Source organism: Haemaphysalis longicornis, unplaced genomic scaffold (genome assembly GCF_048455015.1).
Source record: "Haemaphysalis longicornis isolate Haplotype H1 unplaced genomic scaffold, Haemaphysalis longicornis Haplotype H1 scaffold_13, whole genome shotgun sequence".
Lineage (NCBI taxonomy): Eukaryota > Metazoa > Arthropoda > Arachnida > Ixodida > Ixodidae > Haemaphysalis > Haemaphysalis longicornis.
The window spans coordinates 44,951,417-44,966,047 of NW_027526233.1; the positions used below are offsets into that span (position 1 = coordinate 44,951,417).

Consider the following 14,631-nt stretch of genomic DNA (forward strand, 5'->3'; position numbering starts at 1 on the left):
CCTAAACCTCAAGCGCGCACACTTTGGACGATAAGTCGGTTACAACTGCCTCCCGAGCATCATGATCAACAGCTAGACAATCATATTTCTGCGACAGTGTATTCACTGAACTCTGGACTTCAGCACAATTGCCTTCACTGCACCAATCTCGGGCTTCAAGCCAAGCATGATTTGAGACAAAGAGTCCACCTTCAGTATGAAAGTATCTAGTTTAGCTAGTTTTTCATTAATGGCTTCAAGTTGAGAAGATGCCAATTCCGTATCTGTCTGGGATGAATTTCCCGATCGGCATGCTCTGCACCTCCATTTTTCACGTCTGTTGGGCCCCATAGAACCAAAGGTTGCCTCTGCAATATCCGAGCACTCTGGCCCAAGATGATACAGTGACGCGCAGACGCAGCATTCCATAATCGGCTATCGTCGGATACCGAATCACAACAGTGAGCGCATTGTTTGGAAGTCATTGCACTGGACAAAAAAAAAAGAACACAGACACACTCAAGTTTGCAGTTGGTGGCAAAAAAAAAAATTCTTTGAGCTAGGAATCGAGCTCACCTGCAGCGACAGAATAAAAAACGTTGAGAGCTGGTCCCAGATGCGCCGCCAACTGCGATGGCCGCAGGAGAGCACCGTCCTTATAACCTGTCAGAGGGGCGATCCCAGACTGCAACGGGCGAACAGACTGCAACGCCCTACGACGTGACTTTCGATCATGTAGTTGTCGAAAATCCGGGCATCTTCACTGACGGAGATAACCGGTGGTAGCAGAAGCAACACGTGGCAGCGCTCGTACTTCCAAGTTTCTTGCTATCGGTGATCTGCAGCGACAGAATAAAAAACGTTGAGAGCTGGTCCCAGATGCGCCGCCAACTGCGATGGCCGCAGGAGAGCACCGTCCTTATAAACTGTCAGAGGGGCGATCCCAGACTGCAACGGGCGAACAGACTGCAACGCCCTACGACGTGACTTTCGATCATGTAGTTGTCGAAAATCCGGGCATCTTCACTGACGGAGATAACCGGTGGTAGCAGAAGCAACACGTGGCAGCGCTCGTACTTCCAAGTTTCTTGCTATCGGTGATCTGCAGCGACAGAATAAAAAACGTTGAGAGCTGGTCCCAGATGCGCCGCCAACTGCGATGGCCGCAGGAGAGCACCGTCCTTATAAACTGTCAGAGGGGCGATCCCAGACTGCAACGGGCGAACAGACTGCAACGCCCTACGACGTGACTTTCGATCATGTAGTTGTCGAAAATCCGGGCATCTTCACTGACGGAGATAACCGGTGGTAGCAGAAGCAACACGTGGCAGCGCTCGTACTTCCAAGTTTCTTGCTATCGGTGATCTGCAGCGACAGAATAAAAAACGTTGAGAGCTGGTCCCAGATGCGCCGCCAACTGCGATGGCCGCAGGAGAGCACCGTCCTTATAAACTGTCAGAGGGGCGATCCCAGACTGCAACGGGCGAACAGACTGCAACGCCCTACGACGTGACTTTCGATCATGTAGTTGTCGAAAATCCGGGCATCTTCACTGACGGAGATAACCGGTGGTAGCAGAAGCAACACGTGGCAGCGCTCGTACTTCCAAGTTTCTTGCTATCGGTGATCTGCAGCGACAGAATAAAAAACGTTGAGAGCTGGTCCCAGATGCGCCGCCAACTGCGATGGCCGCAGGAGAGCACCGTCCTTATAAACTGTCAGAGGGGCGATCCCAGACTGCAACGGGCGAACAGACTGCAACGCCCTACGACGTGACTTTCGATCATGTAGTTGTCGAAAATCCGGGCATCTTCACTAAAGGAGATAACCGGTGGTAGCAGAAGCAACACGTGGCAGCGCTCGTACTTCCAAGTTTCTTGCTATCGGTGATCTGCAGCGACAGAATAAAAAACGTTGAGAGCTGGTCCCAGATGCGCCGCCAACTGCGATGGCCGCAGGAGAGCACCGTCCTTATAAACTGTCAGAGGGGCGATCCCAGACTGCAACGGGCGAACAGACTGCAACGCCCTACGACGTGACTTTCGATCATGTAGTTGTCGAAAATCCGGGCATCTTCACTGACGGAGATAACCGGTGGTAGCAGAAGCAACACGTGGCAGCGCTCGTACTTCCAAGTTTCTTGCTATCGGTGATCTGCAGCGACAGAATAAAAAACGTTGAGAGCTGGTCCCAGATGCGCCGCCAACTGCGTTGATTTAGATAGCGTTGATTTAGGTATAAAATACACCGGGAATAGTTTCTACCAACAATAACCTTTGTTTCAGTAAGTAATTTTTTTTCTTCTGAGCCAGTTTTTAAGGAGGACCACTTTTTCTTTTTTTCAATGAAAATCATTCATTCTTCGGATTAAACATATATAAACGACTTCATAATCAGATGGCTATACTGTTAGCCGCTCATAGTAGTGATCATGGGTATAAACAGCTGCAATATAACGAACTATTTTTTCTAACCGTGGAGGGTCAGGTAGCGGCCGCACAACGCTTGTGGGCGGAGCTCCTGCTGCACTCTTACCCTTTCACCAACTATAGTCAATCGTATTTTGTATCTTGCACTCACTTGACTTCGCCCTCCACACTACGTTTTTCAGCGTGGATTGAGGGCCAGGGCTGCGTTCTAGCAAGAGTTTCCGAATTTCCCCCTCCGGTAGGTATCCGAGTACAACTCCCACTTCGGAACTCAATTGGAACTCGATATTCTAACACCGGCGGTTTTAAAATGCTATTGCGTACAGAACACCCGTGGTCAATATCAGTTATGAAATGCTGTAATAGTTACATATGACGGAACGAATTTTTAACGTGTGGTTGTCCATTTAACAAGGCAAACCAAGTCTAACTTGTATTTAGATATAAAAGAACGCTGCTACTTTTGGTTGTACAATTTGTCTCATATAAGCCTGGGGTGTCCTCTGCACCGCATAGCGCGGACATTTAGCGACCACGCAAGAAGGTAGTTTTGAGCGAAACCTAACGATCTGGTCTGGTTGAGCGATCTGGTCTATCCGCAAGTGGTCGTAGAGGGAAGAAAACAAAAATCCCCCGCACCTCCCCGAAGGGAATCGGGCAGAAATGCGAATGCATTGGGTGCACCGATGAGTGTGTTGCGAGTAATGGCGTAATTAATGACGAGAGTGTGAACGTAATCATTTATTCATCAGCACCTGTTCGTGTTATCATTGTACCTGACGGCCACAATCACTGCCTTGTGATCGCTAAAGTGCACGGTCAAAGGGTCTTTGAGAAGCATACGCGCGTCACAGTTTCGCGTAAAGAACAGATCAATGCAACTCCCGTGAATGGTAGTGGGGCACGTGTCGAAGCCGGCAGAGAGACAATGAATAGAGTGCCTGGTCTGCATGTACTCGACCAGCCACTCGCCAGTCTTCTTGCTCGCGTCAACGTTGAGTCGCCAACCAAGACTATGGGGTCAGAGTGGTTGGAACGCACGCGCACACTTTCCATAGCCGCGTCCAGCTGCGCGGCAACGGCGTCTCGAGCGAGGTTGGGCGCGAGGTACACGGTCACCACAAAGACTCCGTCTCCGGTGTAGGCAAGGGTGTACAAGTCCTTGTACGGAGACGTGTCTCGAATGGGAGACGTGTCAACGGCGTGCGATATCAAGTTCCCATGCACGTTAGACACGAGACTAACACCGCATTACTCGCCGTCCTTGCCGCTTCGAGCAAACTAGTACAGCTCGCTTCAAGCGCATGCGTTCGGCATTCAGCTCGGAGAGATAACACCTGCGGGCGCACGCCGACGAAGCACGACAACCCCCGACTAAGAAATGCATTCGCATTTACGACGACGACGACGACGAAGGCAGAACTACGAGGCGCGCGCTTACGTGCGCTCGCGCTGGAGGAATGCAGGCGCGCGCCGCTCGATGGACGCAAGACAACCCCCGAATAATAAATGCATTCGCATTTAATAAACGTTATCGGTCTGACAAAAATAAATAAATAAATCTTGGGTGGCCTCTTCTAAGTTCAGAGAGCCGAAACTGACTGCTCTCGCTCTCGCACTATCGATCAGTCCTTCCTGAGTTCGAGCTGAGAGCTAGTGAGGCCGCATTCCCACTGCTCCTGAGGGGGCGGAAAGGGGTGGTTTTTGGTATGGGAGCACACCCATGCGTGATGGCACATCGTTTAAGAGGAATAGAAGGTTGGACAGTTGGAAGGGTGCGTAGTGGGGATATCTGATAAAGGATAGGGAATTGAAATATGCTTGCCTCTGGACTCTGCGCTGTAGTCGGGCGATGCAATGGTTTAGGGTGGGGAGGGTAGGTGGGTAATGGCGGCATGGCTGACAGTAGTGGTGCAGTATATTGGTACAGCGACGGGGACTCAGAAAATTGGAGGGGGTGGGTGCATGGCGACCACCACCGATGGTCAAGCCTGTCAACCTGGGGTACCAACGATTTTAGGGGCGAAGCTCCTTAGGGCGTGGGTCTGTCCATCCTCGACGTATGTATGTAGCCACCTCTAGTTTAGTTCTTGGATTGTTTACTAGATGGCGTGGCTACCTCTAGTTTAGTTCTTGGATTGTTTACTAGATGGCGGTACTTGTATATGATGAAAAGATGCGCTTGGATTGTTTACTAGATGGCGTGGCTACCTCTAGTTTAGTTCTTGGATTGTTTACTAGATGGCGGGGAGCGTTGTAATAAAATCCGTTCGCTGTTGGCGCGCGCTCGGAGTCGCCCGATGGATAAGGCTGCAGATGTGCGAGCCCGCGAGGCAGAAGCGCTCCGTGAAGCTGCGCGACGCCGCCGCCAAGATCCTGCCGTACGAGAGCGGGAGGCCGAAGCGTGTCGTCTGGCTGCGCGACGCCGCCGCCAAGATCCCAGCGTTCGAGAACGAGAGGCCCAAGCGTCACGGCAACGGCGCGAGGACCCTGCCGTACGCGAAGCGGCACGGCTGCGGCGCCAAGAGGATCTCCAAAACGTCAGAGAACGGGAAGCGGCGAGAAAGTGCGCGTATCGGCAGGCAGACCCCGATGCAGTGAGAGCTCGTGAGGCGTCTGCAAAACGCATCAGGCGAGCTCAGCCCCAAGGTGCCGACGCGCCGTTTAAGCGAGACTTTCTAGACGTTACGTTCAGACACAGATGTAGTGGGCGAACTCTCACTGAAGAGTCACGGTTTTACCGATGATTTCCCCTCAGGAGCTTCGCCCACTCATCATCATTCACCCCGTGGATATGCTGTGAACTTTTTATTCGGGTCAGGGGATTGATAGTCAGGAGAGGCTTGGGGACTGGAGTGAAAATGCGTGCAGTCAGAAAGTTTCCGCAAGCTTGCTGCGAGTCTTTAAGAATGGTTACATAGCCGGGTGGGGCTGGCTTGGAGGCGAAGGCTGCGGCTATCTCTTCGGCGTTATTGGTGTAGTTATCAGCGATGGAGGTGGATGTCAGGATGTAGCCTTGAGAATTCAGGGCAACCATTGCATCGGCGCCATGGTGCGAAGAGGTGCCGATGGCTGCGTATCGGCTATCGGGGCTGTTCGAGTATCCTTTCTCTAGGAGACGGATGCGTGTTTGTCTTGGACGGACGTTTCAAGTAGGACACATATGGCGCGGAGTAATCCATACCTTGATGTGGGTTTCGATATGGGGGACATACACTCAAGTACCTCCATTGAAGTAAGAACAAAACCAGGGAGGTGTACCAAAACCGTGCGGCCCGTGGGGGGATGTATCCCTCACCCACACAGGCCGACTTGCTGGCTGACTTGCTGTGTTTCTAGACGTTCAGGCAGTGAATTGTGGAGGCCGATTTGAAATAGGTGCGCGGGACGGGTGAATGGAGAGAGTACAGGAGAGAGAGAGAGAGAGAGAAATAACTTTATTCACATAAAGGGTTAGGGCGCGGTGGGCACGACCCGAAGGGTCGCGACGACTTCAGCCGCTCGAGTCACGAGCTCCTTCTGGAGCTGGGGGTCCGAGCGGCCCAACGCCTCCATCCACTGGTCAGGAGAATTAATTAAAGGGAATGGGTCCTCATCACAAGCCCACATTTGGTGTTGGACCGTGGCTTTTTCACCGCAGCGGGGGCAGAGCGAGGATGGGTAGAGGGAGGGGTGGACATGATGGAGGACGGCTCTGCACGGTAGAGATTCCGTTTGGAGTTGACGCCAGAGGCGTTCCTCCTCCAGAGTGAGGGATGAGTGAGCGGGTGGAAGCTTGCGGCGGGAGAGGCGGTAATGCTGTGTGACCTCTCGGAATGTGAGGAGACTGTCCCTGGTCGATCTGGCTCCGTGGAGGGAAGAGTCCACATCGTACGCCCGGAAGACAAGTGCTCGGGCTGCCGTGTGGGCCGTCTCTATCCCTCCTATGCCCGTGTGAGCCGGGAACCATTGGAGTTCGACCGCGTCGGATGGCGAATTTAGACCGAGAATTTTGTGTGCCGGGGCAGAAATGAGCCCTTTGGCAAAGTTTTGGACGGCCGTTTTCGAATCCGAAAATACAATTCCAGGGGTGGGCCTTTGGGTTATTGCTAGTGCGATTGCCGCCTGTTCCGCGACATGCGGGTGACGGGTGTGAATGGTGAGGGTTGCAAGAGGAGGAGATGACGTGGAGTAAATTACAGCAATGGCAAATGCATCTTTATGCCGATATTCTGCGGCATCGACATAGAGTGTCGCTCGGGAAGGGGGAAATTTTTTATCCAGTGTCGTGGCTCGATGAATCCGCCTGTCAATATGAAATTTTGGGTGCATGTTTTTGGGAATCGGTCGAACGATGATATGATTTCTGATTGATGATTTGATGCAGCACACAGACTCGGGGCTTTGAGCTGGTCCGATCCCGAGTTTCTGCAAGAGGTGTCCGCCCGCGGAGCAGCGCCCTAGGTAGTTGACTTGGCCAGTGCGGTGGCCTTCGATTAGTTCTGCTGCCGTATTGTATGTCCCTGTTGCCTCTAATCTGGCAGTGGATGCGTTCGGTGGTAACTGCAAGGCGGCTCTGTAGGCTTTGCGGATGAGACCATCTACTTTCTTCATTTCGCTGTCGTTGAGGGGAAGATAGGGAAGAGCATACGTTAGTCGGCTGAGAACAAACGCTTGTACAAGTCTCAAGCGGTCTTGTTCTTTCAGGCCGTGCCCTCGAGCAACGATCCTACGGAGCAGGCCAATTATTTGGGTAACATGCGCCGAGAACGTTTTGATTACATCCGTATTTCTCCGATTACTTTGTAGCAGTAGGCCTAGAATTTTGAGGTTCGTGACCCGCGGTACAGGCTTCCCGTCCACTAAAATATGGATGGAAGCCTCTCGCGAAGGTCCAGATCTTTTTGCTGGCAAGACACGCATCTCTGATTTGGTGGGAGAGCATTGCAGGCCCGCTACTCGGGCTCCTTGCACGACGGCTGTAGCGCCAGCTTGCAGGGTTTCTTCTATGTATGCATCACTTCCTCGAGTGACCCATAGGGTTATATCGCCTGCATACATGCTGTATTGAAGACCGAGCACTCGATCCAGAGCACAGGCTATGTGTGACACTGCTAGATTAAAGAGTAAGGGGGATATGACCGACCCCTGCGGTGTGCCGCATGACGGTAGTTGTATTTCAGGAGATTGCAAGTCACCCAGTGTCAGCGTGGCTGTTCTGTGAGATATGAAGGCGCGAACATAGTTGTACGTCCGTACGCCTGGCCCTATGCGTTCTACGCCTGCCAGGATGGCTGAGTGAAATACCTTATCAAATGCTTTTGTCAGGTCCAAGGCTAAAATGGCTGCGGAGTCACGTGAGCGAGGGTTCTTCAGCAAATCCCAGTATAGCCTCAGGTGGACATCGTTTGTCGCAAGCCCTGCCCTGAAGCCATACATGTTGGGCGACAGCAATTCTTTTTCTTCTATAAGCCTGTTTATTCGTGCCATAACTATTCGTTCCATTATTTTTCCAATACATGACGTTAGCGATATCGGCCTGAGATTTTCTGTCGAAAGCTGTTTGCCCGGCTTAGGGATTAGAGTAACATTCGCATGACGGAACTCTCGAGGAAGAGTGCCCTCTTTCCAATGCTTGTTAAAGAACTTGGTGAGATAAGATATCGAACCATCGTCGAGGTTTCTAAGCATCTTATTCGTGACTAGGTCTTTCCCTGGGGCGGAAGACGTTCTCACGTCCTGCAGCGCTCCCCTGACCTCTGCCTCTGTGATATCCTCGTCCAAGGAGGGGTTAGGCGGCCCGGAGTAGTCCGGGTGCTGTTGTTGTTCCCCATCTGGTACATATCTATTGATGAGGTCTCGAAGTGACTGGTCCGGATCGGTCGCAAGCTGTCTGGTAAGTCGGGTAATTTGGTTCGCCTGCTCCTTTTTAGAACGTGATGGGTCGAGTAGGTGTCTTAGGAGGCACCAAGTCCTCTTCATGCTCATAGCGCCTTGTAACCGATCGCACAGCTCTTCCCATCCTGATCTCCTTAGTTTGTTTGCATAACATTCGATTTCCTTAGCTAGGATGGCTGTTCGCTTTCTTAGGCGCCTGTTATGCTTTTGAGTGCGCCATCGCCTCTTAAGGCCTTTGAGGGCTTCCCACATATGCTGCAATTTAGAGTCGACGTGTGGCGTCGGTATTTCGGGATCTAATTCTTTTTGGTGATTCCGTACATCGCCCAGGAGCTGTTCCGTCCATTGAGCTAGGTCAAGCGTTGGGGAGGAAGGCAGGTCCCCAGCTTGTCGTGCCTCCCGCAAAGCGTGCCCATCTGTGATGACAGTCTGCATACGCTTTGGTGGTGTGGGGTGTTTGAGTGTCGTGTGTAGCTGTATTATGTAATGATTACTGCCGAGGGTGTAGTCTATCCTACTCCATTCTGCATGGCCCACTCTATAGGTAAGGGTGAGGTCCGGGGTGGTGTCCCGTTGTACACTCGTTCCCTCCCTAGTTGGTAGATCCGGTGGAGTTTCGAGTGTCAGCTTCTGAGATTGAATCAGATCCCAGAGCAGCCTGCCCTTTTTGCTGTCCGTAGGATAACCCCATGCAGTGTGTGGAGCGTTAAAGTCTCCAGTAATGATGAGGGGTGAGCCTGGAGCGGCTTGTTTAGCGGCCAGGATTAATGACCGAAAATTATGTGTGTGTTGCTTGGGGCTACTGTAAATGTTTAGTAAATGAATAACCTGTTCTGTCCTACACTTCGGGTAGACCGTTACAAAGTCATGGGGGATGCAGCAGCTATCAAAGTGTGTGTGTTGTGCTGATATGTTTCTCTGTACTAGAACTGCAGTGTCGTGTTGTGTTTGCAAGGACTGATAACCTAGACATCTGACACGCTTTCCGGGTTCCTGCAGCGAAATTATATCCGGGGGATTCTCAACCTCTTCTAGCAATAGCTGCAGTTCCGCTCGTTTCCGAGCGAAGCCCCGACAGTTCCACTGCCAGATCACGAGTCCTTAGAGGCCTTCATCGGTCATACCATTAATTTGGACGTTTTTGGGAATTATTTGTGCGGCCAGGTCTCTGACACTTGACAGCATCTCCCGAGTAATGTTCTCAAATCGGGCCTGCATTTCGGCCTGGGCGCTCAGGATGCTGTGTACTGTTTGGGTGTATTCAAGCTTTTGCTCGGCTAGCACCCTTTCTATACCCTGCAGGCGCTCCTCCGAGGGTGACTAGGGGAAGAGATGACTCTTCCCATTGGGTGGGTTTGGTGCTCTCCGCCTGGGCGGGGGCTCCTCTCGCTGCTTAGTTCGTAACTGCGTGATCTCCTTTTTGAGGGCGGCATTCTCAGCTCGTAGCACGGCTATTTCGAGGCGCATGGCTTGCAAGTCGCGTGCTATGTCAGATGAGAGGGAAGGGGTGGGTCGGATGGAGTTGGGTGATGAGAGGGGGGATGATGGAATGCAGGTGGGGGTCCTGACCAAGTGAGTAGAGGCGTTGGGACCGCTCACCTGTTGCTGTGGAGGTCTGCCGTCTTGTCGGAGGGCGGCCTTGTAGCTGATATTGAGTTCCGTGCCGTGCTGGTTTCGGGGTGGGTGCTGCCCCGCCTTGTGCTCGTTGCCCTCGGGAAGCTTGTTTCGGTCCTTGGCGTTGCGGGCCTGGCGCTCCAGTTGGTCGGTGCGGGTTCCGTGATGGAGTCCAGGGAAATCGGCGGGCCGGTCGTACGGAGCCTTGAGCAATTTTCCTTCTTCCGAGACCACCTGGGCATATGAGGGGGCTCGCTTGCGTGGTTGAAAGCGTCTTGGGCAGTCGGCGGAGCCCGTGGGGTGAGGGCCCTCGCACACTATACACCGCGGGGTGCACGTGTGGTCATCAGAGGGATTCGTGCCGCAGCTGGCGCATCTCTTGGGCTCTGTTATGTTCGGGCACACATCTTGCCGGTGCCCGGCTTGCGAGCACACCGCACATGCCTCCGTCTTGCGGCGAAAGGGCTTGCACCGGTACGTCGCTGCCCTGTATTTCACCCAGAAGGGTACCCGGTGGCCGTCGAACAAGATTTGTACCATGTTAGAACTGTTCAAACGTTTGGCATCTAGGATTGATAAGTCCGAGTTGTAATCAAAAATGCTGTCGCGCACTTGTTCCGGGGTGTCTTCCTGTGGAATGTTGAAGATGATTCCCATGCTGGTATTCGCTGGAGCGGACACGTGAGCGACTGTTTCATATCGCTGACCGCGAAGCCCGAGACATTTAATCCCGGCGTATCTGGTGGCACGGTCTTCGGAAGGTGTGCTAATAAGCAGGTAATTAGCCACAAGGTGTATCCGGATTTGGTCCTCACGGTTGGGCGCCACTCCCGCTTGGGCCAGGATTGCGTCGGCTAAGGTGGCTTGTGCTATAGACGAGAGCGCAAGTCCTCCTCGAGGGCGCAGGACGATTTTTACATCAGAAGATGGCAGAGGCGAAGCCGGTGGCGGGCGACGCGGGGAACGCTTCTTGTTTTGCTTTGGCGCACGTGCAGAGCTCGAGGTGTTCGTGCCTCCAGTCGAGGCACGTGCTTGATCGCGCAGGGCGTGTTGCCGGTGGCGAATCGTAGCCCACCCGGGCTGCTGCAGCTCCTCGGGGTCGATGTCCTCCCCTTCCACGATGCTTTCCATTCCGTGTATTGGCTCGCGCGGCCACTTGCAGATGTTGTGCCGGCTGTGATAGCGACTTCCCTAGGCCTGGTAGGCCTAGCGAAGCTGATGGCGTGGCAGATCTATGAATCGCTGTAGCTGACCGTTGGCGTGGTCCACGGCTGCGATGTTGGTGTCCTCGGTGTCCGTGTGACTTGCCGGTTCTCGTGGTGCACAAAATGGCAACGTCCAAATAAATTAAACAGCAAGAAAGGGGTCCAAAAGCGGAGCCGACCTCACTCGGAGCCGTTGAGAGCCGAATACGCACGAGACGTCAGAGTACAGGAGGAATTGTTGAAAACAGTGACACATAAAAAATTCGGCAACCATCACAGTTGAGATGCGAAGCATGACGAAAGAGCGCTGGTGTTCGTCACTAGCTTTGACATGGCTTTTCTTGCAAGTGCTAACTTTAAAAAAAGATAGTTAAAAGCGAAGCTTCTCCGGTGCAAACTGTGTCTTAATTACGGTCCACAATCCGCTCTCCTTAAGCACACATCCAAACTGCCAAAGCCTGCAGCGAAGTCCACGTCAACTAAGTCAAAATACAAAGCAAACGCCAGAGCTACAAAGCCGAAGGAAAAGCTGGGTGCCCAAATGCAAAGATAGCGCAAATAGATATACGGCGGTTTAATAGCGCTGTGGACGCATGTTCAATTCCTACCTCGGGAAGGGGTGTTTTATTCAGGTGCGCACTCCCCACACGTGCTCGTGATTTATACTGGCCTCCTCTCCTCGTTCCCTCACCGCTTGGCTTGGAAGCGGGCTCAGCGATGCGAGGCACGGATTTAATTCCCGCTTAAACAGCTCCGCGTATAAAAGACAGATCATACACAAGTATTAGGAATTTCAGGGGAACACTTAAAATAGTCACTGTCCACATAGCAGGGGCCACATCTAGGGGACATGCAAAAAAACCTTTTCAGGGCTTGACAAAAGGCTCTGAGCATACGTGTCGCATTGCAAAAGCCTCAAATTTTATTTTTATTTGAGGAACTTTTAATGTCTCATGGTAGGTCCACCTTCTTCGTGTCAAGAGAAATGTCACAGGGCTGTAATCATCCCATCGTAATGGTTGCAGTGATTCCAGCTGGTGGTTCTTTCAGCTGCATGGAGCGTCACCATTCCTCGTAGCAGTGCGGCATTTCAACCTTCCTAAGTGTGTTCTCATAAGCCATACTTCCATGATAGACCACATTTCACAGGTGTTACTCAGATAGATGCTTCATAGTTCGTAGGGTTAAAGACATCACCGGCAGTTTAAACGTGTCCTGTGGAACTATTATGTCTTCTAATTACAATTGCCACTACCCATTTTCTGGTGCACTGTTTCCTTCTCTCTTCTACTGCGGCTGACAGCCTTGGCACATGACCATTTTTGATCCTGGATATACCCTTTCCGCGCAAGCGTACTTTACTACTTTTGCAATTATCAAGCTAGGAATACCACAGGAGTCATCCAAATGTGCGATTGTGTCCTCTCATTACCATTGTCATAATTATTCTTCCTTAAAGCCGACGGCATCGTCAAATAGGGGCGATCAATGTATGGAAGCTGTGGCGTGTGCCAGACTGCTTACTTGCGTAATTCACGCCCTAAAACAAAGGAGCAAAACCGAAGTAACAGACGCAAGCACGGTGTAGCGAAACAGAAACAGGTTTATCTAATTCCTTCCAAACAAAAAAGAGAGCCGAGAGAAGACACGCAAATACGATGTAGCACTGAAGAAGTTGTTAATATGTCCACCACCAGGCTTTCATCTTGAAGGCAGGCAACCCGACTTGAGCCCCTTGTCTTCCTTGGGCATTGTCGATTGCTCTTTGCACGCATATCTGAACACTGAGTGGTACTAGTGCTGCCCACCGAACTAACCGTGTTACCGTGTTCGCACAGTATACATGTTCAGTCTGGTCACCGGCAGTATACAATGGTACCTGCTTCGTGGTTTCCTACGTAGTCCTTAACTGTGGTACTTAGTTGCTGAGGTCTACAGTGAAAGCCATAGCTGTCTAGTGACTGCCCCGCGAGTGAGAGCCTAACCAAAGGAAATGATAGCACTCTCGCTCCAATGTTTGCATCATTGCGCAAAATATTCCGCATAAATAGTGAGCGCCTTGCACTATATTTTATTAACCTCACCAGCTATATTCGTCACCAAGCTTGATATCGGTCTAGTGTGTGAGCACCACTAATCTTTGTAACGCAACCATTAGAGAAAAACTTTTCAATTGTTATTTTTAAAACACGGTTTCGCGGCTCCTCCCAGGCGTTCTACTGGGTAAAATTTAGGCCGGCCGGCCGGCCGGCCTGCTTGCGTGGCTACAGCGAATGTCACAAGAGGTAGGCGAAAGCAGGGTGATGTCCTATAAATACAATTCGACCCGCTTTGCGATTGGTATGCCAAGACTAAGGCAACAGCTGAGCAGGTGGTCTTCCCTTCCTTTGACTTGGATTTTTTACGTGCCACGTGCATTTATTTTTGCCCGATTGAAGGAGGAGGAATGCAAGTTTTCTGGCCTATGATTTTCCTCGTCTTCCTTTTGTTGCGGCAAGTTTTGAGCAACGCCCGGCACGGCTCCCCAACCGAACGTCGGAGCCGCGACGCGCCGTCTTCACACCTGTCGTGGGCTCCTTTCCTCCTGTCCACTTTCCCTTACACATCTTGGCCTAGCCTTTTCCTTTTCTTCGCCTTACTGTGCCGATTTTTGAGCGACGACCGGCATGTCTGGTACTCAAGCGTAAACAGCTCCGCTGTTAAAAAAAATTACCTCTATAAATTTGCAGGATGTAACGCCAGATCGACCAAAGTATTTCGCATATGGTGGTTGGAGAAATTTCCAAATTAATGGTTTGCGCGCGTGTTATCTTGGTTACCTATTTTACACATCTTCTAAGGTTACCGCTGGATGTATTTTTTAATATATTCGGAACATAAAACTTCCTTCAAAGCTGGGTTCCGGTTTGGTGCCATTTCATGGGATCATTTCGATAAGCGAAATTGGCGCAGCTTGCACTAATGGGGCAAGGCTGTTGAAACAGCAGAGATGGTGACCCCTGTCCCTTCGTCAAAGACCCGGTTCTTGCACCTCTCGTGGATTTTCGAAATTGCCGCTGAAGGTTCTTTATTACTGGCAGTTCAGGATCGTTTAGCCCGCAGCCTTTTACACCTTTCACAAAGTGACCGCGTTAGCACGCGCTAGATTCCACGGCAAGCACCTTTGCGAAGTCAGCGTCTGTATCGCGATCTGGACGTTTGTGTGCCCGCTTCAGTTCCAAACGCAGGTGAACTGGTGAGTAGAAGAGCACGCGAGAGATCACGTCACGAATGCTTCGCAGAGTGTTTCGAAGGTCGAGCTGGCCGACGCCGGCCGTTCCTTCGCACGCTCACTTGTGCTCGGCATTTCGTTTTGGAATTTTTTCCAGTCACGTGATCCGGCCGAACGAGAAGCTTAAACATCTCTGCTGTTGAAAAAAATGAGAAGCAAGTGTATGCAGCGCAAAACTCTTCTAAAAGTATCGTCGAACGCCGAATGGTCATCCAGAAGTGCATATACTTTGATTCACAAATATGTATCTCGTATA

The 14,631-nt window shown here is 51.6% G+C and overlaps 1 protein-coding gene across 1 annotated transcript in view; it reads left to right on the top strand.

Annotated features, from left to right (window-relative positions):
- LOC144163806 (uncharacterized) overlaps positions 1–9,609 on the top strand; it is a 70,795-nt gene extending 61,186 nt beyond the window's left edge. Inside the window, exon 2 of the mRNA XM_077694515.1 lies at positions 9,588–9,609. Within this exon, the coding sequence (XP_077550641.1) occupies positions 9,588–9,609 (22 nt within the window). The remainder of the gene's footprint in view (positions 1–9,587) is intronic.
- The last annotated feature ends 5,022 nt before the right edge of the window (positions 9,610–14,631 follow it).